This window comes from Fusarium odoratissimum (assembly GCF_000260195.1).
Source record: "Fusarium odoratissimum NRRL 54006 unplaced genomic scaffold supercont1.3, whole genome shotgun sequence".
In the NCBI taxonomy this organism is placed as follows: domain Eukaryota; kingdom Fungi; phylum Ascomycota; class Sordariomycetes; order Hypocreales; family Nectriaceae; genus Fusarium; species Fusarium odoratissimum.
Genome location: NW_022158689.1, coordinates 1,536,121 through 1,561,247, shown reverse-complemented (window position 1 = coordinate 1,561,247; position 25,127 = coordinate 1,536,121). Strand labels below are relative to the sequence as shown.

The 25,127-nt window shown below is 48.9% G+C and overlaps 8 protein-coding genes and 1 non-coding gene across 26 annotated transcripts; 5 read left to right on the top strand and 4 right to left on the bottom strand.

Annotated features, from left to right (window-relative positions):
• Positions 1-437: 437 nt before the first annotated feature.
• On the bottom strand, positions 438-1,968 carry FOIG_02946 (uncharacterized protein; the record flags this gene model as incomplete). The annotated part of the gene is made up of 2 exons (XM_031200459.1): positions 438-886; positions 939-1,968. 2 exons carry the CDS (start codon positions 1,966-1,968, stop codon positions 438-440), a joined length of 1,479 nt encoding a protein of 492 aa, XP_031070227.1.
• Positions 1,969-3,688: 1,720 nt separating this feature from the next.
• Positions 3,689-5,593, top strand: FOIG_02945 (uncharacterized protein). 2 transcript variants are annotated; one of them, XM_031200457.1, is made up of 3 exons: positions 3,689-4,213; positions 4,281-4,499; positions 4,553-5,593. In XM_031200457.1, exons 1-3 carry the CDS (start codon positions 4,035-4,037, stop codon positions 5,031-5,033), a joined length of 879 nt encoding a protein of 292 aa, XP_031070225.1. In that variant the 5' UTR covers positions 3,689-4,034; the 3' UTR covers positions 5,034-5,593. The 2 variants fall into 2 exon arrangements, with proteins under 2 accessions (XP_031070225.1, XP_031070226.1); XM_031200458.1 differs by having other exon boundaries at positions 3,689-4,499.
• A 114-nt stretch (positions 5,594-5,707) lies between these two features.
• Positions 5,708-11,097, top strand: FOIG_02944 (uncharacterized protein). 13 transcript variants are annotated; one of them, XM_031200445.1, is made up of 6 exons: positions 5,708-6,062; positions 6,125-6,387; positions 6,614-6,687; positions 6,773-6,896; positions 7,026-7,202; positions 7,289-11,097. In XM_031200445.1, exons 4-6 carry the CDS (start codon positions 6,791-6,793, stop codon positions 7,996-7,998), a joined length of 993 nt encoding a protein of 330 aa, XP_031070213.1. In that variant the 5' UTR covers positions 5,708-6,062; positions 6,125-6,387; positions 6,614-6,687; positions 6,773-6,790; the 3' UTR covers positions 7,999-11,097. The 13 variants fall into 13 exon arrangements, with proteins under 13 accessions (XP_031070213.1, XP_031070214.1, XP_031070221.1 ...); XM_031200449.1 differs by lacking the exon at positions 6,614-6,687; XM_031200456.1 differs by lacking the exon at positions 7,026-7,202.
• FOIG_02943 (methylenetetrahydrofolate reductase (NADPH)) lies at positions 8,331-11,099 on the bottom strand. The gene has a single exon (XM_031200443.1). The coding sequence runs from the start codon at positions 10,752-10,754 to the stop codon at positions 8,733-8,735; it is 2,022 nt and encodes a 673-aa protein (XP_031070211.1). The 5' UTR covers positions 10,755-11,099; the 3' UTR covers positions 8,331-8,732.
• Positions 11,100-11,293: 194 nt separating this feature from the next.
• FOIG_02942 (leucyl-tRNA synthetase, mitochondrial) lies at positions 11,294-14,453 on the top strand. Its single transcript, XM_031200442.1, has 2 exons — positions 11,294-11,918; positions 11,970-14,453. The coding sequence occupies exons 1-2, from the start codon at positions 11,409-11,411 to the stop codon at positions 14,331-14,333; spliced, it is 2,874 nt and encodes a 957-aa protein (XP_031070210.1). The 5' UTR covers positions 11,294-11,408; the 3' UTR covers positions 14,334-14,453.
• A 200-nt stretch (positions 14,454-14,653) lies between these two features.
• On the top strand, positions 14,654-14,751 carry FOIG_02941. The gene has a single exon. It is a non-coding gene; the product is annotated as a tRNA-Ser (tRNA).
• Positions 14,740-20,834, bottom strand: FOIG_02940 (uncharacterized protein). Of its 2 annotated transcripts, none has more exons than XM_031200440.1 (3): positions 16,832-20,834; positions 14,836-16,604; positions 14,740-14,766 (listed from the first exon to the last, which is right to left on the bottom strand). In XM_031200440.1, the coding sequence occupies exons 1-2, from the start codon at positions 16,983-16,985 to the stop codon at positions 15,916-15,918; spliced, it is 843 nt and encodes a 280-aa protein (XP_031070208.1). In that variant the 5' UTR covers positions 16,986-20,834; the 3' UTR covers positions 14,740-14,766; positions 14,836-15,915. The 2 variants fall into 2 exon arrangements, with proteins under 2 accessions (XP_031070208.1, XP_031070209.1); XM_031200441.1 differs by lacking the exon at positions 14,740-14,766 and having other exon boundaries at positions 14,935-15,120; positions 15,185-16,604; positions 16,832-18,063.
• On the top strand, positions 17,573-21,539 carry FOIG_02939 (uncharacterized protein). Of its 3 annotated transcripts, none has more exons than XM_031200439.1 (2): positions 17,573-18,493; positions 18,606-21,539. In XM_031200439.1, exon 2 carries the CDS (start codon positions 19,622-19,624, stop codon positions 20,249-20,251), a length of 630 nt encoding a protein of 209 aa, XP_031070207.1. In that variant the 5' UTR covers positions 17,573-18,493; positions 18,606-19,621; the 3' UTR covers positions 20,252-21,539. The 3 variants fall into 3 exon arrangements, with proteins under 3 accessions (XP_031070207.1, XP_031070206.1, XP_031070205.1); XM_031200438.1 differs by having other exon boundaries at positions 17,573-18,541; XM_031200437.1 differs by having other exon boundaries at positions 17,573-21,539.
• On the bottom strand, positions 20,982-24,998 carry FOIG_02938 (uncharacterized protein). Of its 2 annotated transcripts, XM_031200435.1 has the most exons (3): positions 23,915-24,998; positions 22,658-23,833; positions 20,982-22,599 (listed from the first exon to the last, which is right to left on the bottom strand). In XM_031200435.1, exons 1-3 carry the CDS (start codon positions 24,101-24,103, stop codon positions 21,877-21,879), a joined length of 2,088 nt encoding a protein of 695 aa, XP_031070203.1. In that variant the 5' UTR covers positions 24,104-24,998; the 3' UTR covers positions 20,982-21,876. The 2 variants fall into 2 exon arrangements, with proteins under 2 accessions (XP_031070203.1, XP_031070204.1); XM_031200436.1 differs by having other exon boundaries at positions 22,658-24,998.
• Positions 24,999-25,127: the final 129 nt, after the last annotated feature.

Sequence of the window (25,127 nt, the reverse complement as noted above, 5' to 3'; positions counted from 1 at the left end):
CGTGGAGGGCCTGAGGCATCCATGATGTTGCTACAGCCCACTTTACAAGCTCAACCTCAGATCAGCTCTTATCAGATCAACCACAATGTAACATCAGCGATCATCTTGATAGAAAAATACAAGTGTTTTGACAAAATTATTCCTTCGTGAGCTAATTCTAGTACTTGATTGCATTGCCTCCACCATTCGACTGGAGCGAGAATCTCACAGCTCATGGACACAATCTTGATCAGCTGCAAGTGATGATCCCCTGTCATCGACTATTGATACATACAGTTCACTCCAGATCATATGCTGGACATGCTCCTGGAATCCTGACCACTGACCTAGACCTACACTTGCTCCAAACTTCTTACTGACATCTTCATAAGTAGCCTGGCAACGACCTCATCCCACCCGGCAATGACATGATATTCTCGAATACAGGTCTGCACCCATTATTCATAGTTCAGCGTGACCATGGGTTTGTAAATCACCATGGCGTTGGTCGATTTGAAGAATTCGCCATCGGCATTGCCAATCTTGCTGAGTCTGGGCGAGATCTGAACCCCAACGACTGGCTCTCCGCCCTGTTTACCACTCTTGTAGCGAACAATGAGGTCGTCAAAGTTATGGCTCTCGTCGTCGATGTCCCAGTCCGTCACAAAGAACGCCCTCGACTTGAGGAAATAGTTGTTCAACTTGACCGCTTTGCTGACAATGTTTCCAAGCTTCTCTTCCGCCTTGTCCTCCTCGTCAGAGCCCATGAAGATTGCTAGGTCATTCTTCAACTTTTGGACGATGCCTTCAACCTCTTTGTTGTTGTCTTGATCAAACTGCTCGTTCAAAAGGTTGGCTGTGTGGGCTTTGACACGACTCAGTTCTGGCATGCTCTCGCAATCGATCTCTATGCTTTGTTAGTACAATAGAGTAAGGGAGAGATGGATGGGAGGTCATACTAGAGATGTCCAAGCAGAACAGCTGGAAAACTCTGCCTGCAGGGCCACCGAAGATGGCTGCTTCGCCTTGGAAAATGTAACGGACGAGGCACTTCCAGATATACTGCTCAAAATAGAAATCAGCCAGGTGGATGTCTTTCTTTTGCTCCTTTTTGAGCGCTTCCACCACGCTGTGTTCTGCTTCCCGAGGGGCCGCCTTTCGGTAAGGTTTTACTGTGAGAACCTGAGCGACGAAGGCAAAGATCTGGTATCTGATATCCCCCCAGATACGTTCGACTTCGTCGTCGGTCACCTTAAACGCATCATTAAAGTTGGGGTCCTTTTCAGCAAGCATGGCAGCCATTTCCACTCTCAGCTCATCGGCATAAGCCCGTGTCTCCTTGAACCTTTTGGTGAGTTCGACGTTGTCGTCAAGCAGTCTCCCATTTCTTTCCAAGGACATGGCGAGTTTCTTTTCACATTGTTTGAGCTTGGAGGTGCTGTCGTCCGGTGAGCTAGCCTCGAGGAGTTGGCGTTCAAGGGAAGTGATTTTCTTCTTGGCCGCGTCAAGCTCAACTGCGAATCTAGTCATGTGCAGAGTAGCTGAAATCCGTTCCTGAAGAGAGGTCAGACCTTCATGGAGGCTCTGGATTTTAGACAGGTTGCCCGAGGGAGAATCCTCAATGTGCGAGAGAGCTGGCGGGGCTGGCTGAGGAGTGGCAGCATTGTTGCTGGCGGTCGCAGACTTGTTGGTCTTAAGAACAATCTTCCGCACCTTTTTGTTAGGAGAATCGGCTTCTTCGTCGGAGGATGATCGTTTCTTAAGTACAGTGGACTGGTTTATGGTGGCTAGAGAAGAAGTCTTGATCGCAGGATCAGAGCTAGAGTGCGCAGTCTCATCTTTGACCTGAATGACTCGAGATCCCGTGGAAGACACGGAGCGGAAGCGTGGGACGATTGGCTCGTCAGAATCACTTTCAGGATCCTTGAAACTCTTGGGGGCCGCAGCTCGCGAGGGACGCTCTCGTCTCTCAGGAGTCGTGAACTCCATGGCTTTTTGATGCGATGTGATGGGAAGTGAAAGAGGAGGAAGCAAGGGAATTAAAGATATCTGGTTTCGCAGAGGAGAAATGCGAGGATGTAAATGAAACGGTGAGGAGTCGAGGAGAAAGTTATGAGTTTTTATGCGGCCTGGGGCTGGCAGTGATGGAGAGAAGAGGAGGAGAACAATCGCGTGCCGAGCTGACACTGGCAGGGCGCTGCCGTCCAGTTCAACAATAGGCTATCAATAGGCCCTTTTGATTTACAATAGTAAAAATCAGGCAACAATGAAGAACAATACAAAAGCCTGTGATTGATATGTATGTCAATAGGCGGTGCACCTGAGGCTGTTCTTGGGAATAAGTCAAGGGAATTGCGTTCTATGGTCCATGGTTCTCTTGAGTTCCAAATGGTCTTATACTAATCAACGTAGAAAATATAAAGTTTGCAAACGATTTTGTTGAAAAACCTTCCTATTTAATTCATCATTGGTATTCCTCTTTATAGCACAATCGAAGATCTCAACGTTTAGCTTTTAAGGTTTATCATGTCGAGGATAGATTGTCAATACACTGTAAAATCTCCTTATTTCTTTCCAAGTCACTGTGTCTGCTGAGGTTGTCCTTGATTTTCATTGACCAGAGATTGACTTGTGTCTACGCTCCTCTGGATCAGTACCTACCTAGGTAGTCAGGGGCGTTCGTTTCGATGTTTTTGTCCGCTGGTACCAATTAGCAATGATCCACATGTATTGGGAAAGAGATGCAAATGAACGTGAGTTAGCTTTAGAGCTGATAATCCAAGCCTGGCCACAATATTGATATGTCTTTGTATGTGTTCCATAACCCAAAATCTCGAATGCTTCACTGTTGATCGCTTGATCTTTTGCTGTTAGCAGGATCAAGCGCAGTTCTTTGGAGAATTCCACAGCCTCTGCATGGATATGAAGCTGCTGTCAATCATGAGAGAGACTGACCTCAACCTTCACTTCAAAGAGATCATGCTTTCATGCTGAATGTATTGTTGCCTTGTATAAGATCTCCCCCCATAAGGAACACACCGCATTCAATGTGATAGTAGTTTATTACGATTCCTTGTAGTCACTATTAGTCTCTGCCTCAAAGGGGAAACTTGTCACATGGCTGTAGTCAACGAACATGGGTGGAAATCTCCCCTTGCAGTCTTGTTCCACAAACAGCAAAGAGTGAAAGCACTGACCAAAGCATTACGAGGATGGTCACTGCGAGAACTCCGTTGCAATTTCCGCTTGGTGTCAACGGGAATAACACAAGGTTGACGATTGCTTGTGTAGGATAGTCCTCGAAGGCAGAGGCGCCGCGATCACTGTTTCATACAGATTGACGAGACCAGCAAATGATATTAATAGATAGGAAGACTTACGGTTGGGAACGCGTGTCTCGATGCGTTGCAAACGACCAGCCAATCCGGACTAAGCAGATGTCCTGGAATGGAGATTAATCCCAGGTCGTCGGGACTATCCATATGGCTTCAAGCCTCCCCATTGGATAAATCATCTAAGTGCCGACAGCCGCGGCCCGCCCTATCTTTCCCACTGTCAGGGCAGCATTAGGGGCTTGGCTTCAAGACAGAGCCTCCAGCTAAGCTTCTGCTCACTGAAACTTCAGTGGGGATGACCGATGTCCACCACAGTATCAGCATGATTGGCCAGTCCCTCTTCTAGAACGCCCATTATCAAAATTGCCCAAGACCGACTAGACTGTCTTTGTCGATTTGATCTCCCCTTTACCCATGCACCCACTCGATTCAACGCCTCTTCTCACTTGGAATTTTGTTTCTCACTTCAAGACTTATTTTCTTCAGCCTCTTGTTGTTTCCGGCATTTGGGTCGTTCGCTTCTCCTTACTACATCTCGATTGGCTAGTTTGGAGTATCTCCAGCCTTCTCTCGTTCGAATGAAGGTGTCATCATCGTCATCATCATCGCAATTCTCTCGTTTTTTCCATCTTGACCTGAAGTCGCGTTGAATCTCTATCACGCAGAATATATCAAACAATCAGACTCGACTCGGTCTCTCCCTTTCGAAACAACGACAAAATGGAGCCAGGACTCGTGGGATGGGTAATGGAGCTTACGGCCTGGGTGGCCCCTTTCTTCATCGTCATGTCGCCCATCCTCTCCTACGCCGACCAAATTATCTCCATGTACCGGAATAAGACCAGCGCAGGCTTCTCGCTCGACATCCCTCTCATCATGCTTGTCGCGTCTTTCCTGAGGTTCGATCTCTTCTGTCGCGACACGATTAGCACGAAATATAACTGACCCGCGCTTCCCGAAACACAGAATCTTCTACTGGCCCCAAGCGCAATACGATACGAGTCTACTCCTTCAGTCGCTGCTGATGGTTATCGTCCAAATAGCTCTCCTCAAAGTCGCCCTCGACTACCGACCTCCCCCACCTACCAAGGGCGGCGAGGCTGGTCTGCCATTTGCCGGTGCTGATGATGGTTTGATGGGCTTCCAGCGCCCTTATAACTTCTGGCAATGGCGATCCCCTCGACGGTAGGATCTTTTTTTCATTTATGTGTTGATTTGTTTGGTCTAACTGATTATAGATACTGGCATGCCATTATGTACTTTGCTGCCGGTCTTGTATTTTTGGAGCTTCTCCTTTCCCAGATGCCTGGACTATACGCCGTATATGCGAACACCATCGGATGCATTGGACTCGGCGTGGAAGCGACTCTCCCTATCCCTCAGATCTTGGTCAATATGCGGTCCAAGTCATCTAAAGGTCTAAGATTATCGGTCCTGGCTGCTTGGATTGGAGGTGATACCATGAAGCTTTTCTGGTTCTTCACATCGAAATCTGAGATTCCTTGGTCGTTCAAGATTTCGGGTATGTTCCAGGCTTCGTGCGACTTCTTCCTTGGTTTCCAGTACTTGCTTTACAACAGCCCCGAGGAGCCAGCGCAAATCAAGGAACACCCCATGGTTGAGTGGGAGGCACCCAAGTCAACTACACGAAGTCATAGCCGGAGCCTCACCCCTACGCGACGACCTGCGCCATTTGTTGGCGCCGAAGAGGCCAAATAAGCCGTCCAAGCCCATGATTATATAAACGATCTAATGATAGTGATGTTGGATCTTGATGCGTATATCTGAATTCAAAGCTGCTGGAGTGGAAAGTCGCCAGGAACGTCAGGATAGAGAGAGGAGGTTCTTTGAAAGAGATGGGATGAGAAGCGATGCTAGCTTGAAAAGGAGGTGAGGTTCAGTCCTGACGGGGTCAGAAAAGCCGAGTTCAAGAGCCGAGCGACCAGAACAAGAAGACATTTTGAGTGAACCTTACGATATCTTCTTGTCTTGATCATTTCCGTTCGTCTCAGAGGACCCCACAAATTACGCAAGCCCAGCGATAACCGGGTCTCGGTTTTGGGCTGGGTCTTGCAGATCCTGGCTTGTTTTTGAAACAGGCACAAGGCAAAGTCCCACCACTTTCAGCTACAGTAGCATCCAACCATCGTTATGTTGTGATAGCGGGATACATGTCTGGAGTATCTATCGAGCAGCTAAATGCGCATCTTGAGCAGTGTCATCTAAGAGATACAATAGAATATTGATTAATATGAATATATGTAATACCATAGTTGTTACTTTGATCTGCATATTTGCGAAGTCTTGCTCTATGTCGGTCATGCATCGGCCAAGATCCCAGGTATCAGGCTATCTCAGCCTCACTGCGCCCACAAACGTGCCAATTGCCAGCCCCTTTACTTCTGTCACTCAACGTCAACTTATTCAAGAGACGATCGATATTGACACTGTTTCCATTCTACCGACCGCGGACTCGCTCAATTCCCGTATTGTTGAGCCATTCGCATACTATCCTAGCTTGTCGAGTCTCCTGTGGTGCGACACTGCCGTAGCAGTGGCACAGATTGACTTAGCCACAGTTCTTATACAGACAGGCCTTTGCAAGTCAACAAACGCCCAAACCAGCCGACCACTGAATTGCATTGTTTTTCTGGAACCTGTTCCTCAAAACTCAACTCATTCAGCGAGCTTATACCTCTATCTTCAAGCTCCTTTATCTTCTTTTTCGTTCGTCAGAGGTTGTGGTTGGTAGGTTGCCTCTCCATGGTTCTCGCATAGTTGGTCGCCCAGCAACTAACCACAAATCGCAGTTTGATATCTATTATCCTCAACCACTATTCACCAGGCCTGGAAACAATTGCGCGACTCGTTTGAGTGGGCACCAAGTTTTCCATCTCCTCGTAACTTGAGGACTTACCGAATTCGACTGTGAATCACTGTCAAAACTTACTATATCTTCTTCCGCCTTTTTTCCATCTTCACCCCAACTTCACATTTACACTTCGCATCGCAACTCTATATCATAAGCGTTTTCACCCATCTCAATCACATCTTCATTGCCCTTCGACTCTAGGTAGGTAGTGAAATATCTCTTTCTTTTCTTTCAATCACGTCATAATATTATTTCCTCATTTCTTCATCTCATCACCGCACTCTCGAGTCTCAATAACCTTCTCTTCTCTCATCTCATCCCAACCACACATCATCATATTGCAACAATCTTACTTCTTCTCTTCAACACTTTCTCTTATTTAAAAAATATCACCGCCACTCGCGCAGCTCACCTTTCTCCCTCTTAGCAATATTCTATTGTTGATTCCTTGATCAAGGTCAGTTTCAACTTGGTGCAGTCAAGCACTATCCCATTCTCTAAGTACGTCGGCCTCAATACGACTTCTCAACCATATCATCAACGCGGCTCTTTAGCATCACTGTTCACGGCGGCTAACAGTCCTTAGAAACCCTCTGCCGAAGCCATGGCACCCGCAAATGCCAAAGCCAACTACAAGACCTACGAGGCTCAGGCTCGTATGGTTCGGGCTATCGTCGCCGCTCATCCCGACGTCAAGTGGAACTACAAGGGTAAGAGGGCGATTTCCTTATATCTCGTCGCACTTGTTTCTAAGGGGCTCTTGTGGCCTTAAGCCCTTGTTCTTTGTGTCCCTTCCCCATAACGCTGAGTCTGCAGGAGGAGGATTGACTCTTCCCCAGAAATCGCCGCTTGTTACGGCTCTGACATGACAGACCATGCTTTGAATCATCGATTCCGCAAGGTTCGGGCAACTGTCAGCATTATCCATGCGGCTCGTGAGCAAGGTCTGGATGTCAAGGATTTGACCACCGACGAAAACCTCCTCCCTGCCACACAGGGAGCTATTGACAAGAACAGTACGACTCCCCGCTTGATCGCATATTTCTCCGATAACGCTATGATACTTTCTTGCTATGAGCTCTCACTAACTCGTTCTCCATAGATATTGCCAAATACTTTGGCCAATCTACCGCAGATGGCATCCAATTCCAGTTCCGAACTATCAAGAAAGACGCTGAGGCCCTTCGTTATGCCGCTAACAATGGTGATGATGTCGCCAACTGCCTCAACCTTGGCACAGCGTCCGGGCTGCCAAATACCCCATCCAAACCTACTCCGTCACGCCAGCCTGGAAGTCGATCGGCCAAGGGATCCAAGCGCAAAACTTCATACACACCCTTGAATCCCATCAAGCGCTCCGGCTCGGAAGATGAAGACGGCGATGAGCTTAACTTTGATGAAATGGATCATACTCCCTCAAAGAAAGTCAAGACAACTGGCCGTACTCCTCGTGGCCCTACGCCCTCTCGCACAGCTGCCCAGAAGGCCGCTGCTACTATCGCCGACGCTTCCGCGCAGTACAATGACAGCGAGTCTCCGTACGAGGATGCCCCTACTCCAACTCCAGGTCCTACTTCGGCTCCTGTCGGTCTCCCTGCTGCAACGCTCCCTCCTTCCGCGACTGTTGCTCCGACCTCTATCTTTGGCAACGTAGAGCGTAAGCCTCAGCCGTCCGTGGTGGGAAATTCTGGTCTTGACATGATCAACTCAGTTGGCCTTGGATATCCCGACATCTTCTCAGTCGCGGGAACCTTTCGCGCTCCACCTCCCGATGACTCGTCCTACATGGAATGGGGTGACGGAGAGATCTAAACTCTCGATCTCGAATCGCGATCTCTGACTTGAGCAAGAACTGATACCGTCGACAAAGGTTATCGGATACAGTACCAAAATATGGATGAAAGCTCTACAGAGTGTACTATACAACATACCACAAAAGCACGAATGCGGAACCGGTTCTTTTTGTTAGCGACATATGGCTCGATCGGCTTTTACTGCCTTGCTGTCGGTATTTTGATCATATTTCATGCCCTTGCCCCCTGTTTTCCCAGCACAGATACCCCTTTTTCCCGCAACACAGAAGCATTCAGTTCTTTCCTTTGACACCAGACATTCGACACACTTCATGGCTTCTTAGCCGATCAGTTAGTAAGGGTTCATTTGGGCATGAATAGTATGGGGCATGTATGAGTTCTAGCTAGCTATGGTGCTCACTTCAATAAACAGCGTGAGTCTTAAAAGGTGGTGCCCTGTAATTTATGGCTGTGACATAACCATTATAGCATAAATACTATGATATGCTAAAAACAAGTGTATTAGGTGCAGGACAGCAATTATCTGGCAAGATCATATTGAGTATGTCTTGTCTTGCTTGAGGCTCTGATCCGAGTGATCTTTTCCAAGTTGAGTATCGAATTGCCTTGACATGTTGTCGTGGATTCAGTAGTATTTCGTGGCTCGCATGAGAATGGCCTCGCTCAGGAGTTGCTTGATTTTGACTTGCTTTTTCATTGACATGTCTACGTCTCTTAGGATAGACATGTTGCTCAACTTAACAAAAGCTGCCACAAGGCATCTTTTTCCACAAAGTCATGATGAATCACGTTGACCAGCCAATAATCATCCTTGATGCCACTCAAAAGTTTCTCACTCTCAGAACCCCGGCCGTACACCTTGGCCCATTCACCCCAAATTCCAAACGCCTCCTCGCTCCAAGCTCGGAAACTAACCTCCTCAATAATAGTAGGCGTGATGATCTCCTTTCCGGGAAACACACCCCATGTCACGGCATTCGTAGACGGACCGGCTTCCGTCGAACCGTTCACGTGATCGCTGTTGTCCGATGAGAGATAATCTCCGCGTGCGTTGCTGGCGTAGAAGCATACAGAGTCTTGCAGCTCCGGCGATGCGAGCTTAGCCTTGAGAGTGTCCCATTCGTTGGCGGGGATGAAGAATTCGACGAACGACTTCTGAAAGACAAATCCGTTGGGTGGACCCCAGCCAAAGGTGCCGTCGCTGGATCGCAAGCCATTGACGGCAGGCTGCGAAGCGACAGTCCACCAGCCCTTGCGATTGAGTTGCAGGAGGTTAGGTTGAATAGTTGAACTCTCAGCCCGAAGCTCCTCCTCACTCCAGGGGATGGCGGAGAGCTCTCCCCGAATATGCTTGACAAACAGGTCGTTGATATCCTGCCGTGTCTTGGGGTAACCCCAAAGTTTGACAGCCTGTGTTACAGACATATGGAGGCTTACGCCGTATCCGTCAATCTCACCATAGGCGGGGGATCGGGCGTCGCCAAAACGACCGTTAGGAAAGTCATCCCATGTCGCCTCACGGCCCAAAACGCCTTCGCCCTCCGAAATGGCGAGAGTGTTTGCACGGGTATTGATTGCTTCGGCACGCACGCCGGCCTCCTGTCCAGTAGCCTCCCATTCAGGATATATCGCTGGCCTATCACCAACAATCACACGATTGTGGGGGTCTGAGGCAACAGAAGAATGTCTTCTTGACTGCCGGGAGCGGGAGTGGCTGCTAGAACGCATGTTGGCGCTGCCATTGATCTGTAGCGAGGGAATGGCTAGTTCGTCCACTGCGATGGCTTCTTCGTTCTCTGGAGGGTCAGGGATGAGATTCGCCCGCTCCAGGATGAAGGATACGGCCTTCTCCAGGTTGAGCGTGTAAAAGTGGAAGCCTTTTGGACCCGGTGTCTTGGACTTGATGGTCTTGATTTTGTCTATCAATTCACTGACGATATCCACGCCGACCATCTTTACACGTTCATCATCACCTTTGACATCGTCGAGGCGTGCGAGGAGATGGTCTGGAATTTTGGCATGGCTTAGCTTGGTTGTGCGCTTGATCATCTGGTAGCTCTGGATGGGCATAAGTCCTGGAATAATGGGAATGCCCTTAAAGGCACCGCTGGGGTGTTCTCGTAGAGTGGTCTCGAAGTGCTCGTATGCTTCAATGTCGAAGAAAAGCTGGGTTTGGATGAAGTCGGCACCAGCCTGCACCTTTTGCACAAGGTAAGGAAGATCATGCTCCAAGCTTTGCCCGAGAGGATGGCTCTCTTCGGCATGTCCCTCGGGGTAAGCTGCGACACCAATACAGAAGTAGTCTGCGTGTGTCTTGCGGATATATCTGACCAGGTCAACAGCCCAGTTGAAGTCCTGGCCTCCGTCATCCTCAGAATCTTCTGGGTCACGGTATTCTTCTCTTCGTGGGGGATCACCTCGCAGGGCCAAAATGTTTCTGATTCCCAGTGCTTTCGCATCTGAAAGCGCCTCATCGATCAGTTTCTTGCTCATATTGGTGCATGTCAGGTGCAGGCAAGTTGTAAATCCAACCTCTCTCTGACACAACTCGGCCAATTCAAGTGATTTTTGGGATGTACTGCCACCCGCACCCCAAGTGACATTCACAAAGAGCGGTCGAAGGGCACGCTCCATTCGGTGAAGACGGTCTCGCAAGTTGGAGAAGCCCATGGCGGTCTTGGGCGGGAAGAATTCGAGAGAGAAGTATGTGCCATCAGCTGGCAGAGCAGCGATGCGATCGGTGATCTTGTCCATTGCGACGGACGGTGGGAGCTATCTTAATGGTTCAATGATTCGCGTTTATTCGTAATATGTGAATTGAGAAAGTTGTAGACTCGAAGTTGGACGGATATCGTCGGGGGGTACTTGAACTGTCGAATCGTCGATGATTGACTGGAAGAGGAGGAGAGATGCAATACTGGAAAGGGCAGTTAGCTCAAAGCTGGCTTGTCGCTCTCTCTTATCGATTAAGAGCTATCGTCCTCAGACTGAAGAGGGGAGGGGCTCTCGACTCAAGGAGATAACTCGGAGTGAGACGAGACAAGTCGAGTCGAAGACGTCGGGGTCCCTTTTCTTTATTCTAGATCGTGGAGGGGATGATGAGTTTTGTGGCGGGGCATCCATACTACGTACTAGCGGGGTACATCATTTTGCACACTGAATTGTTAGCGGCCTTCAGCGACCGTTCTCGGGTTGGCCACTGGACGTTAGCAGCCATGACGCACCCAACGGTACATGGAGACGGCTATCGTGTAAGTGGTGACCCATGTACCGACGTGGCCCGAGCTTTAAATTTCAACCACCTTACTATCGCTTGCAGAACACAGAGCTTCAAATCTCAAGTGTAAACATCTACACCCAGGTCGACCCAATTGATACGATTCTGGATCGTATCATGCCTACGTACCAATGCCATTGTTGCACCAAAGGCTCATGAGCTGCGCCACGGCTCGGCGTGCTTTGTCTAGTCTCTCCTCCAGCTCAATTCGACATCCGATAATCGCCCACACCAAGACTGCGACTCTTGGAGCAATCTCACGACGATTCTACGCTATCGACCTTACCTCAATAGACGAAAAATGGCGCCAGAGGTGGAGAGAGTCTAATGAGACTTTCAAAGTCTCCGAAAAGGGGACAAATGGCCAAGATAAACATTATGTGCTGCCAATGTTTCCATATCCCTCGGGCACACTCCATTTGGGTCACTTGCGAGTATACTCCATTGCCGATGTCGTCGCTCGATTCCGAACACTAAGGGGCGAAAAAGTCATGTTACCTATGGGATGGGATGCCTTCGGTCTACCAGCTGAGAACGCTGCAATTGAACGAGGAGTTGCCCCAGAAAAATGGACAAGAAGTAACATGGCCAAGATGAAGGAGCAGTTGGAACTCATGAATGGGAGTTGGGATTGGGATCGTGTAGGTTCTCCCTCATATAGATCATGATTCCCGTTCTAATCTACCTTATAGGAGTTGTCAACTTGTGATCCCGGCTTCTACAAACACACACAGAAGCTATTCCTCATGTTGCACGAAAGAGGTCTTGCCTACCAAGCCGAAGCTGAGGTCAACTGGGACCCTGTGGATAAAACAGTCCTTGCAAACGAGCAGGTTGATGCTAATGGCAACTCGTGGAGGTCCGGTGTCAAGGTCGAGAAGCGCAAACTCAAGCAATGGTTTTTCCGCATCTCTGAGTTCCGTGAAGCCCTTCTCGAGGAGCTTGAGGCACTTGCAAAGGAAAATGCTTGGCCGGAGAGAGTTCTGGCTCAGCAAAAGAATTGGCTGGGTAAATCAACCGGCGCTTCAGTCAAATTCCCCGTTCTAGCCATGGGCCACGATATTCATGCAGCGATCGAAGTATTCACCACTCGACCTGATACACTCTTTGGCGTTCAGTATGTGGCTCTTGCTGCCAGTCATCCAATCGTAGCTAAGCTCGCCGCTTCGGATCCTGAACTACAAGCTTTCATCGACATCATCCCTGGTCTGCCTGCGGATTCCAAGGTTGGCTATTTGTTACCTCACCTGCGGGCTATTAACCCACTTGCGTATCATGAGGAGACTCCCGATGCCACCAAGGTCTCGCTGCCTGTTTATGTTGCGCCATATGTCTTGGGTGATTATGGTGAAGGCGCAGTTATGGGTGTTCCTGGCCACGATTTGCGGGATAATGCGTTCTGGAAGGAACATCACTACGATGTGCCAGTCCGACAAGTTCTCTCTGCATCAGAGGATGAGTCGACAACAGCTATGAAGAACGAGCCTTTTGTCGAGCATGGCGTTATGACCGAACATAGTGGTTCCTTCAAGGGCAAGAATTCAGTGGCTGCTGGCGAAGAAATTGTCAAGCTGCTTGAGAAGGCTGATCTTGCAAAGCCTGTCGAGAAGTGGCGTCTCCGAGACTGGTTGATCAGCCGACAACGGTACTGGGGCACTCCTATTCCCATCATTCACTGCGACTCCTGTGGCCCGGTTCCTGTGCCAGACGAACAGCTTCCTGTAAAGCTTCCTGATGTGGACTGGGCAGAGACGCGTAATGGAAGTCCACTGGAGTCGTCTCCTGAATTTGTCAATACGACTTGTCCCAAGTGCAACAGCCCTGCTCGACGAGATACAGACACCATGGATACATTCGTTGACTCAAGCTGGTACTATGCTCGGTTTGCTGATCCCCATAACCAGGAACAGCTATTTTCTCCTGAAGCGGGCAGAACACTTCCCGTTGATACCTATATCGGGGGTATCGAGCATGCGATTCTCCATCTTCTTTATTCCCGCTTCATCTTCAAGTTTTTGGCGTCAACCCCTCTGCTTCCTCAATACAACGAGGAAACCTACAAGTCTGCGGAGCCTTTCAAGCGCCTCATCACTCAGGGTATGGTCCATGGCAGAACATACATCAACCCTGACAACGGCCGCTTCCTCAAGCCCGATGAAGTTGACCTGACTGATCCCAACCAGCCCAAGGTGGTATCATCTGGCAAAACGGCTAATGTCTCTTTCGAGAAGATGTCAAAGTCAAAATACAACGGGGTCGACCCCTCAGAGTTCATCTCGAAATACGGTGCTGATGCTACTCGCGCCCACATGCTATTCCAAGCCCCTGTTGGTGACGTGCTCAACTGGGACGAGGCCAAGATTTCGGGAGTCACCCGCTGGCTTCAGCGACTCCACGATCAGATTGTAGCCATTGCTGCAGAAACCGCTGACCAAACAACTACCGCCCGAGAATATCTTGTTGAGAAACACAAGGGTCTTGGTTCTGCGTCCACGGAAGAGCTTAAACAGTGGGATGCTGAAGGAGCCATTTGGCGCCATCTCCAACGAACCATCACATCAATCACTACATCTTATGAGGAAGTATACTCCCTCAACACTGTGGTATCGGATCTTATGATCCTGACTAATACCTTGGCTGAAAACGATGCTGCCAGCCCGATTGTCAAGCATGAAGCAGCTCGTGCTCTAATTTCTATGATGGCGCCCATCACGCCCGCATTTGCCGAGGAATGCTGGGCCCTTCTTTGCCCCTCCGCATCCTCCATCTTCTCGTCCACCAGCTTCCCTGTGCCGGACAAATCCCTGGCCGAACTTGTTCGCCCGCGAATACAGCCTTGTGCCGTACAGGTCAATGGCAAGGTGCGCGGTGTGGTCGATATTCCCGCCCCTCCAGCTGAGCTGTCAGGTGATGAGCTTCGGGACTGGATGGTCAGGGAGATTCTTGCTACTAAGGAGGGTGCTGCGCGGTTTTCCGAAGGGCCATACGACTTGCGCGCCGCTAAGAGGGCCATTCCTGTAAGAGGAGGTAAGACGATCAATTTTGTATTGAAATAAACCTCATAATCTGGTCAAGACGGCTGTACGATATCTGTAAAATAGAGACAAAATAGACAGTGATAGACATTTGATGCTTTGCAGTGCTGTTGAGCTCGAGCTATCATTATGCGAAGTGAAGTTAATAGTATACAGACTATCCGGGTCGTCTCAGCATGGTAGAGTCACAAGAGAATGACATTCACGTTCCGATACACAACAAAAGTGTACTACTAACGAAGCTGTAGGCAGCGAAGGTAAACATGGAATAGATACATTCTATAGCTGAAAAGTTTGCCCTATATATATCAATGGTATTCCAAAACTTCCCAATGATCTAGGACAACGTGGCCGAGTGGTTAAGGCGATGCCCTGCTATCTCTTCGAGACATCATAGGCATTGTGTTCGCACGCGTAGGTTCGAATCCTGCCGTTGTCGATCCTTTTTGCATTACTGTTTTATTCTATTAGAACATTTTTATTCTATGGTGCAATTGGTATAACATAAGGGTTTATATCTCACTTTTGTAGCTGTGAAGGAAGAATGCGGACCTTGTGATAACTAGGTTAGTCTTATAAACCTCTAGAGTTAAATATAATATAAAACACTCTATAGCTTGAGCCACCAATTTATGAACCATGTGGACGGTGTATGGGCCAGATTTTATTTTTACAGAGATGAGTTTCCTTGAAATGATTTCAATGTTCTGGCCTGTGTCTGTGTCTTTTGTTTATCTTGATTCTGCAGATGGGGAGATAGCTCCATCGGCTGCCAGAAGCGGATCAAGATGCTGATCTCACACTCTCCCTGCGAGTAGAAAAACCGTCAGCACGGCTGAGTAAAGTATCACTATTGTTGTAGGAGAGCTTGCAGATTTTCAAGGTTAAGCTTGATAACTCCCTTTTTTTAATCGTGCATGTGGATGGGCCAGGTTGGTCCACCAGCCGAGCAGCTACCATCAAGAATCGGCTTACTAGCGGATATACAAACCCACGGGGCAATAGATAATACTAGACATCACCGGCAAATATAAGAAGACTTGAACTGAATACTATGGGTGCAGCCGCATTCGTCGATATATATGATCAAGGATCTATGTCATGCGGCATGGTCAGCATAAGCTCAGCTTCAGTCAGAACCAATAGCTCCCATTTCAGCCGTGATGTTGCTCAGTATCCTGAATACATCTTTGCACACCACTACAGCAGCCCAGATATGTCGTAGTACCAGCTTATATATCCAAGATCAATGCCAGGGGAGTCAGATTAAGGGGCCACGCCAATATGAGGGAGGTTGACATGAAAGCTACGATTGGCTTGTGGCCATGCTGACATTATTGAGCCTGATGCTAAATTCAAGCTGAGTCTTCTCCAGCTGTCCAGGTGCAGCCACCATATCGTATGCCCTGAAAAATCATATCTATCTGCCATTTGATAGGCCATATGACCCCACGATACAGAAAATGGATTGCTTATGGGCCGTATTCTATCATGCAACGCAGATCGTGTTGCCGAGAGTTTCCAATGCACAAACCAAAACACCACCCACAAAGATGCACCAGTAGAGTATTCATCGCTGTTGTTCTAGTCAAAGACAATGATATCACTCGCTGCGCTCCGCTCTTCGCTCCTCATCCAACAATCTCTGATTCTCGCGATCGCTAGACTGCGGCTTCTCTGAGTCATGATACAGAACGTAGTGCTGGATGATGAAGACGGTATCATAAACCATGCTAATGTTGCCAAGAGCAAACTTGACCGGGTTACCGGTGATACCGCTCCAGTCGCGCTGCTGATAACTATCGATGGCCTGCTGACTGACGCTAAGGACGCCGCCAGTAAGATCCAGTAAGATTTGAGAGATGCTCCAACCGTCGGTGCTCTGGTTGTTGTAGTTGGTAACGATTTGGGGAGTGTACTTGATCAAGGTGACAATAAGTTTGACATAGCCCACGGCGTAGACAATATCGAGGGCAACCCAGTCATAGACGGCATCGTTTCCTGGAGATGAAGCAACAATGACGCATGTCAAAAGAACCCCAGTAATACAGCCGGCTGCTACCCCAAGAATAAACCGGCTGGGTCGGTTTCCAGAGTTCGGGGTGAACCCCCACAGCGATGGAGCGAAATACTGTGAGGTTGTGATGATGGACAGGAACAGAGCGTGGAGAGCAAAAGTGATGTCGTTGAATTGTACAGTAGACTCGAGGCCTTTGTGTCTCGCAGCATATTGAGCGCGGATTTCTGGTGAGTAGTAGAAAGCTACATTCGAGCTAAAGTATGCAGCGAAACCTGATAGATACGAATACTGTTAGTACTGAGGATGAAGTGAAGACGAACTGGACTAGGATCCAATGTGGCGGCGATCGGGTCCAGGATTCCGGGGCGGCAGGGCGACAAACCGCCGGGCTGACTGAAGGTGAGGGAAGAGAGGGGGTGTATATTGTCCACTCTGACACTCATATCATGCCATTCACTGGGGGTACGGGTATAAGGACACATCGCGGTTGGGCACTCACCGAGGACGTTGATAAAGGGGAAATCGATAGTTGTGCCGCTGGTGGAGCGACGGCGCCAGTTAAGCAAGGGCTGAGGATAGAAGGACGCGCTCCAGGCGAGGAAATAAATCCATCCAAAGAGGCCTGAAAGGAACGTGAGGAAGCCGACAGCCATTATTATCTACAATCTCGTATCTTGGCGTTGTTACGCGTCAAGGCTGAGATGAAGTGAAAAGGAGAGAAAGGAGGGAATTCGATGCTCATGAAAGAGAGTCGAGGCTGTTGAGGACTACAGTGATGAATCGTGTGACCGCGGAGGTGAATGAGTGAGTCCTGAGATGAGACATCAAGCGAACACTCATGTGCTCTGACGCCATCTCGGTACGTATTTTCGTGACTTCCATTGCCAATTTAAGGCCCAAAGTGGCTGCACAAGTGTGGCTGGCATGTACCGACTGTGGCTGCGTGAGCCAATTAGGAATAGCTGGTCAATCTAACAACTCAAGCTTTCATCATGATGGAGATAATCTTGAATATCGAATTGCTAATCAGTTGCTATGAACCGAATCGGAGGGAACAGGAATGCAGTGTGACGAAGAACCCTTCAAGATGCTGATGCTTCACCTTGCCATGATCAAAGCTTCATGTTACAGCTCATCAACCACACGGAGAACATCCGAGCAGATTCTATTCCACCCAAAACAAATGCAACAATAACACCGAGAAGAGACGATGCTGATACTCCAAGAATATTAGAAGCATGGGCATTAACCCGTGAATCATAGCATCAAAGAAGCTCACATCTACGGGAATTGCCCGAAGACGCCCTGACATCTTAAGCGAGTGGATACACCTCTCACCTTAGACGCCCCCTCGAAGATCTTGTTTTCTTTTCTAGAACGTGTTTAACATGATGCTTCTCACCTTAGACCCTTGTCTCGGTAGCGAGCGGTGTGGGAATTGCAGAGCCGCAGCCGCAGCCGCAGCCGCAGGATGGAGTCGATGGGCCTTTGGGATCATGCCAGAAGTGAAAAAGCACGCCAGACAAGGGCCAGACGAGGCTCAAAATGTGGACCCCGTAGATAGTGATGAAGAGAATCGGAAGAGGTCGGACACGATTTATGTGAGACAGAGTCCCTCGCGGGTTATTTTCTTGAGAGAGTTGTTGTCGTCGGTAGGATCGGAGCCGAAGTGGGCATCTTGAATCAAATGGAATGCGCGGTAACTTTCTTTTTATTGATTCTTACACTGCCGGTTGGTTAGGTTGCATTATCTACTGCATCGTCGACTGTGGCTGCATTATGTTGCATGCCGTGCTATTTCCGAGCCTTAGTGAGTCAGTGGTCTGGAAACCCACCTGAGTCGACTTATTCTGAGAGGAAAACATCAAACAATGGAGTTCGCAGGGGTTGAGGAGAGCTGGGAATAGAGGCAGGTTGATTTGATGACGGCGTTGAGCCTCCGTTTGCGGCCGCCCCTCTCTGATCAAGATTGCGCTCAACATCATGAGATTGACATGTTACTCATTCATCCTCCATGATCATGACGTATATATCTTGACGATTCCACCATCAACACTTACCTTTTGAAGGAGAGAAACACCAATTAACCATTGCAAAGCCTAGACCCTGATCCTAGATCGCTAGGGCCTCTCTGGCTCCCGATCTTAACCCTTGCCAAACTGTGGATTCAACGGCCGTTCCGTACGGGGCATCGCTCGGCACCGGGACGGTACTTGTCACCTTATGCTCAGCTCATGAATATCAGTATCAGTACTGATCAGTATGAGTCTCAGTCTCATATCTGTGGCTGTACTGGACACGAAGATCCGTATTATTTCCTAGGCGCCGGCATTCGGCATTTTGGAACTTAATGCGTTGATGCAACACCACAGTACACAGTCACCGCCATCAAATCAATCTCTTTTGACTCGTCACCAGCTAACTAATAGTTTGGTCTCCATGGCTGGCTGCACAACCTTTACTCAAGAGATCGGCACTTGCTTATGCTCGCTTCGTCAATTCAGCTCACAAGAGTTAAAGCCAGCGCGAGTCAGCTCAGCTTATCTGGCTGACAGGTATGGATGGATGCCACTAAGATCAAGACACATTTGAAGACAGCAAGAAAAAGCGATAATTCAATCTTTCGGTCAACGTCAGTCACCGTGTGATATGATCCATTCGTTGCAGGGTGTGTAGCTAAGATAAGGATTCTATCTTCGAATGGAACCAATTGTCACCCGAATTTCAATTGCGTGGCTCAGAAAGCGACCTTGTTTCCTTCACAATCATCAGCCATTCTGCATGTACCATCCCGTCCCGATCCTTGGTCTGACCCATGATCCCTGTAATCTTTTTAGTTCCTGGCCCTGGCGTCTCGTAAGTTCAAGGTCAGAACCTGGGAGGGTGTGTCCGTCAATCGGCCATGTCCACGACCACGTCTAATTCAAGGTCAATTCTCTTGACTCACCTTGTAATGTCTAATATATATATTAACTCTCAATCTCCCCCTTTCTTGCTTCTACTCCCGTTCATATCATCTCAACAACAACATATCTACACGCTCATCAATCTTATCATATCATACGACTCAACGCCTCAAAGATCGGCACTACAACATCAACACCATCATTGGATAACATCATTCAAGCCAACAACAGCTAGCCTACCTAGTCATTCATCAGTCTAGCAGCTCTCCCAGCTTGATTTAAGATCTCGTCAACATCCGCTAGTCATTTCGACTCTACTCAATCTACTCTCAACCAGCTTAAACCACCACTTACATCACTATATTTTGATACCGACAATCACTATGGCCACTACTATCCAACAACAAGAACCCCACAAGACCGGCTTTCTTGACCTCCCAGTTGAGATTCGTCTGGAAATCTACGATCAACTCCTCCTCACAGCGCCTTACACCCGATGTGGCCGACCATGCCCTGAGCAAAAAGTCCACGCTTCTCTCCTCCGCACCAACCGCCAGATTCACGATGAAGCTACAGATCTTCTCTACGGCTGCAATACATTCCTCTCTCATCCCACACTACTCACCTCTTTCCCCCGCCTCCGAAACTGGTACGGCCCCGTCAAGGAGTCATCCATCATCCCAAGCATCCGCCGCTTCCACACCCAAGTCCGCCTCGACGTCGATCTCCCCTACGACGCTGATGCTGTGACAAAAGCGTACAGCGGACTTGACGAGCTCACCATTGACGTTGTTCAGTCGATGTTCCTCGGCGTCGGATATCGCAATCTACGCATGTTTGAGGGTGTCAGGGGCGTCAAGAAGGTCAATGTCACTGGCAGCACAACTGGCTTCGAGGACTACGTCGAATGGCTCAAGATGTCCATGATGGCTGAACCTGGCGCCAAGGTTCCCGAGTATGAACCTCAACAGCAAGCTGGTTGGATCCAGAGATTAGCTACTGTTCACTATTGAGCTGCTTACTCTACTCTCTTCCCTCGTTCAGCGAGTCTACTTCGGTGTATGGGTTTGTTGGATTTGAAGCAACGGCGAACAAAAGCATTAACGAATCTGATGAATCTGTCTATTTATTTAGACTTTGGAGTTTTGGTAATTCAACAGGCGTCGGAAAATGGGAATTTGATTTAGAGATTCCCACTGCGCATAATGAAAAGGCGCATCAGATCAGCTTTAATTGTCAACTATATTTGTTGCATTTTTTACATAATAGAATTATATCCTTCTCATAATCCTGAGAATTACATATCAGAGTCTCGCTGTTTTTAACTAACTTGTAACGATATGGATTCTATGTTTACTGTATCCACACAATCCTCACAAGATGGTGGTTGTTCAGTTGAATAGATACCTACTCATTACGCCCGCAACTTTACTTAAGGATTATCACATCATTAAAACAAATGCATGAAAGTGCTAGAATTATATTAAATATTTTACGATGTGCCATGTCTTACTCTATCTAAGAGCCACTGTGGGCCCGAACAGCAACGGAATGTTGCATTTGATGTCACAAAAAAGCATCGTGCTCGTATGTTCTAGTCTCTCAGGTACTATTGTAATTTCTGGAATCAAATGACAAGAGCGACCTCTCATGAGAAAAAGGAGACAAGAGATTGCTTAGTTTAAGTTGAGGAACACAGTCATGAACTCGTCAAACGATGGCATAGCTCCAATGTATTGAATTGGGACCATCCTTATGATCTGACATTTTCTGATCATCAGTTCATATTCATTGTTTGAGACAAGACGACCTAAATTTCTCACAAATTCAAAGACTCCCATGTTAAGCGATTAAATCGTTCTTTGTACTAAGCACGCTGTGTTCGTCGCTCAGGCGGCTGTGGAACTTGCGTCGCTACGCCTGCAGCATCTCTGAAGAGATAGCGCATTAAACACACCTTTGAGACCAAAGTCTCGATTAATCTTGCTGCTCTAACGATTCTGTTAAACAGATACGCTTCGTGAATCACCTGTTACACTCAATTCCCATATAAACCGCCACACATGATTCATGAACGTGCTTTCTTTTCCACAAAACGATTCAAACAAGCTATAGTAACAATAATACTGAACTCTAAACATAACATAGTAAAGGGTGGTAAAAATACAGCTCCCATCATGCCCTTTGAATGCCCCAGAACGCCGAGTCTGATGCAAAAGAAGCAGACGCTCTCCCTCGCCCGCTCCGCTCCGCCAGGAACCGGATATCCGACTTATCTCTATCTCATCCTGCTTCTTTTTTGTATCCCATCTTCCATCTATCCCCGTTCTTTTGTCTTTGTCTTTCGCTCTAAATGAAAACATAGATTCAAAAGAGAGATTTCATCATAAAGGTTTTTGGTCTCGCTGGGTATTGGTTCGATGCAATATCTCCTCGGCTTTGTCCGGTAATTGAACACGGGCGGGTCGTGCTTCGGACATCGAAGCCCGACCATGGGCCGTTTTTGAAGGCGTAATAGCCGAGCAGTCACCGGACAATCGCTTTCGTCAATCTTGCATCCTCTTTAACCTCGATCAAAAACCTCAACGCATCCGTTTTCTGGATTCTCCCGGTCATTTCTATCATTTTGTTCATCGTTCTACTGACCACCACCGCCCATGATCTTGGGCAGCGATCGCCAGCCCTTCTCATTGGGAAGCTTGACCTTGCCAAAGTCCTCATCAAGATCGAGGATCACTTTAAGGGCGTTGCGGCTGCGACCATATGGACTAGTGTCCAGGCTGCCCTTGACCGTTGACACGGCATCTGACACTCCTGTAGGAATCTTCTCCTTCTGAGTACCAGGCATGGGTAGAAGGGTCTGAAGAACTTCATATGCGGCAAGGGTGAAGCCGAACTGAGGAGAAGATCGGAAAATACGCGCGGGACCACCCTTGAAGAAGGCAGTGAAGCCCTCCTCCTTCCAGATTGTCTTGGCGGCGTGTCGCAGACCGTTATATGTGGCCTCGCCCTTGCGGGCTTCGACCTGAAGTCGGGTCTTGATAACGTCACAGGGTGTCGTCAAGTAGGCAGCGGGCATACCGGCAATCGCACCAGCAGTCAGCAGCTGCAAAACACCCAGCTTGTTGGTCGGAGACTCGCCAAAGAAGTCCTTCTTGAGATGGCTGTAGGTAGGGAAGTAGATGGCCGAGAAGGGAACGTCACGGAGCAGACACGCCGAAGCACCCTTGTACAGTCCAACAAGACCCAGATTGCGCACGATCCACATGGCCGATCGCTTCGGTGTTCCTTCGACGGTCTTGGCGACCTCGCCCTGAACCTGGAGTCGAATCTTGACGATCTCGAGAGGGTTGGTGAAGACCTGTGGTAGGCTAGTTAGTGGCGCTTCTATCAAGGTAGGGGTTATTTGATGAACTTACGACTTGGCAGGCACCAGCAGAACCACCAGAAATCATCTCGGACAAGACTGTAATGTTGCCGTTCTTATCAGTGAAGTACTTTCGGGCAAGATCGTTCACGGTCAGCTTGATGGCCTTCTCTGGAGCAACACCAACTAGCTGGGGTAGCACGCCCGAGTAGAGACCACGGAATCCCTCGTTGCGGATGACCTTCTGGAAACAATCAATCGAGTTCTTGTAGAGGCGCTGACCGGGCTGGGCGCCTCGCTGGTTCTGCAGTCGCGTCTTCACCAAATCGATGGGGTACACCATGAAGGCACCAAAGGCACCGGCAACACTACCCAGAGCAAAGTTGTAACCCGAGGTCAGAACTCCCATCAGGATACCACCAGCGGCAACCTTGGCCTTTGTGGCCTCGACGGCGTCGTAAATGGGGTTCCGCCACGAAGGATCAAGGACCTTGGCGAAATCGGAGAGTCCCAGACGGCCAGAGGGCTGGTCGAGTCCGGCAAAGTGGAAAAGGATGTCAGCTTCCATAGGCGTGAAAAGAGAGAAACGTGTGAGCTTGGCAGCCTCGTTCAGGAACTCAGGACGAGTGATCTTGCCGTCCTTGCTCTGGTTAATGGCACGGCGCAAGATGAGCTCAACAAGATCCATCCCGCCGATGACGTTCTGGAAAGCGCGCACATTGGCGTATGAAATCTTGGAACCAATGGAGAGGTTGACAAGAGTGTGCAGATTGTCAAGAATATGCTCAGACAGCTTGTGGCGGGCAGTCTCGACAATGATGCGCTCAAACTCCTCACCACTGATGAAGCCATCGCCGTCCTTGTCAAGCTGGTGGAAGGCCTGCCGAATGCGCTCGCCTTGGAGACCGCGCAACATTTGGCAGAACTGAGGATAGTCGAGAGGGTGACGGTGCTTCTTGTTACCAATGTAAATCTTGGCCCAGTCGGAGTCCCAGTCGAAGGTTAGGTTGTCGGGGCCCTTGTTGAGCTCGTACAACGTGCGGAAATCGTCATACTTAACAGAGCCGGTGCGCTCAACGTCAAAGAGGCGGAAAGCGATCTGATACTCGGCATCCGGCTTGTTGAGGAGGTGCTCGAAAATACCCCAGTCAGCAAGACTCACTTTGCCCTTGCCATTGACATCCGCGACGCTGAATAGAATGGAGTATTGATCACGGGAGATCTTGTGCTGTTTTGGCAGTGGTTAGCAAGTCCTTGCGAGTATGCAAGCTTGGCTACAGCTTGCTTGAAGCAGGAGTGCGTGACTCACGTAATCCTCGCCCTCAGGCGCAACAGCGTTGATAAACTCATCGGGTCCGAGGTACAGTTCGCCTGTCTCAGGGTCCTTGATAGCATGCTTGGTGAAGCGCGCCTTGGTGTGGGCAGCAAGCTGTTCAGGTTCGTGTGTGCCGATGACGGCCTCCTTGACGGCCTCCTTGGCCACAGCAAGCTTGGACATTGTTATATCGTAGTCGCTCGGAGGGGTAAAGAAAAGTTCCGAAAAGGATGGATCGAGTTCACAGCAATTAGGTTGTCGGAAATAATCGAGCGATACTCAGCAGGTCGCAAACTGAGGTGTCTGGGGCGACTCGGAGACGAATTGGTTTCGTAGTGTCCACTGACAAGTGGTCCGACAACGGCTGACCACGACGAAATTCTCTGGAGCAACGCAAATAGCAGAAGCTAACAAGAGGTAGAAAGAGGTGCAAAGGATAAGATTTCCCTCGAACGATCGAAGTCAGCGGCAGGGGGAGAATGTCGGAGACGTGTCGACGTAGCGAAAGGGAAGCGAAACGAAGAGAAGCAGAAGCTGAAGAGGAGAGCAAAATGCGTCAATTGGGGAATTTCGAGATGGAGCGAAAGATGAGATAAATTTGCTATTCACTGGGCCAGGCCGGTGGTTGGTCCGGGCGGGGGGTGTGCTGTAGTGGGTGTGTGTCCGTGTTTGCGCCTGCCACGAGGGGTGAGGTACTGGGCTTCAAGTATCTTTGAGTATTGCACATGACTAGAAATACTCTGTTATTTGTGTGTACCTTAAAGTCAACCAGCAGCTCCCTTTAGAAAGTGCCCTAAATAACCGCTGTTGCACTTGCTTCTTCCACTGAAGCCCGCCAGGTTGGCAGCTGGAAGCGCACCTCTGGAAGAAAAGGAAGCAACGTGGGGCTTTGGTGGTCTGAAGTCCGGACCAGCGGACAGGTATAGGGCGGACCGCTGCAAGCGCGCTCTCTTTTTTCTTTGTTCTTTTTAACTTGATGCCTTGCCTTTTAGATTCGTACCTAGGCAGAGTATTTGACGGTCGACGATCCAGGAATCTCGCTTCATATTGCCAAGTTCAAGAGCACGCGCCAATGACACGAGAGCAACAAGAGTCACCAGCATCTCAACGATCTCCAAGCAAATTCGGTGAAGACAGAGCCCAGAAACTACTGCCAGCTCGAGTGACGGTACCTTGAGATACATCATCTCTTCTACATGTGGGCGTG